This window comes from Charadrius vociferus, unplaced genomic scaffold (assembly GCF_000708025.1).
Source record: "Charadrius vociferus isolate BGI_N301 unplaced genomic scaffold, ASM70802v2 scaffold72, whole genome shotgun sequence".
Lineage (NCBI taxonomy): Eukaryota > Metazoa > Chordata > Aves > Charadriiformes > Charadriidae > Charadrius > Charadrius vociferus.
The window spans coordinates 6,377,754-6,378,515 of NW_009647830.1; the positions used below are offsets into that span (position 1 = coordinate 6,377,754).

At 52.0% G+C, this 762-nt stretch overlaps 1 protein-coding gene across 1 annotated transcript in view; it reads right to left on the reverse strand.

Moving 5' to 3' along the window:
* Positions 1-455, reverse strand: part of ALX1 (ALX homeobox 1) — a 19,321-nt gene extending 18,866 nt beyond the window's left edge. Inside the window, exon 1 of the mRNA XM_009882620.1 lies at positions 193-455. Coding sequence (XP_009880922.1) covers positions 193-424 — 232 coding nt within the window. The 5' untranslated portion in view covers positions 425-455. The remainder of the gene's footprint in view (positions 1-192) is intronic.
* Between the last annotated feature and the right edge of the window lie 307 nt (positions 456-762).

A 762-nucleotide genomic window follows, 5' to 3' on the forward strand; every position in this document is an offset into this window, starting at 1 on the left:
TTATTATTATTATTATTATTATTACTATTATTATTTACTACTACCTGACAGCCCCTCGCATGCCAGCATCCAAAGGCTGCGCAAGCCACCCCTGGTGTCCCCGGGCAGGAGAAGCCCCGGCCTCCCCCCGTACATCTCCAAGGCAAGAGGCAAAGCGCAGGGAGCCAGAATTACCCTGGGACGGCGACTCACCGTTGTTGTCCTGGCAGGGCGACGTCCTCTCCAGCCTCACATGATGCTCAGCCCTTTGCAGAGGGTTGAAGGCCTGCACGCATTTGCTGCCTGACGTTTTGCTATAAAAGGACTCATTGTCCAAAGTTTCCATAACGTGCTCCAAAGTGCCTCCTGCTCCCATGTAAAAGTCACTGTTCTTGCTCGGCTGGCTCTTCAGGGCAAACTTCTCGCTCAGAAAATCCATAATCATCTAAGGCTGTTTGAGAGCCTCTTCCCTAGACAGAGGCTGGACTGTGAGCAGGGGAGGGAGGGAGAGTGGATGGGAGGGAAGGAAGGAGGGAGGGAAAGTCGTTCAGAGCTCAGGGAGCTGTTTTGCCTCTGAGCCTTTGATTTGTCTTGTCTTGAAAGGGGGAACCCGAAGTTGCTTTTATATCTTGAAGCTCAGCAGGGCTCCTTATGCAACCTCCCATTTCTAATGAATATGAAAATAGGCAAGCAGCGTAACTCCACCCCAGGTCCCCCAAGACCTAATCCCAACACAGGAGGGAGTTCCAGGCCCATTTTCGACAGACAGATCCGCTTCAAGAC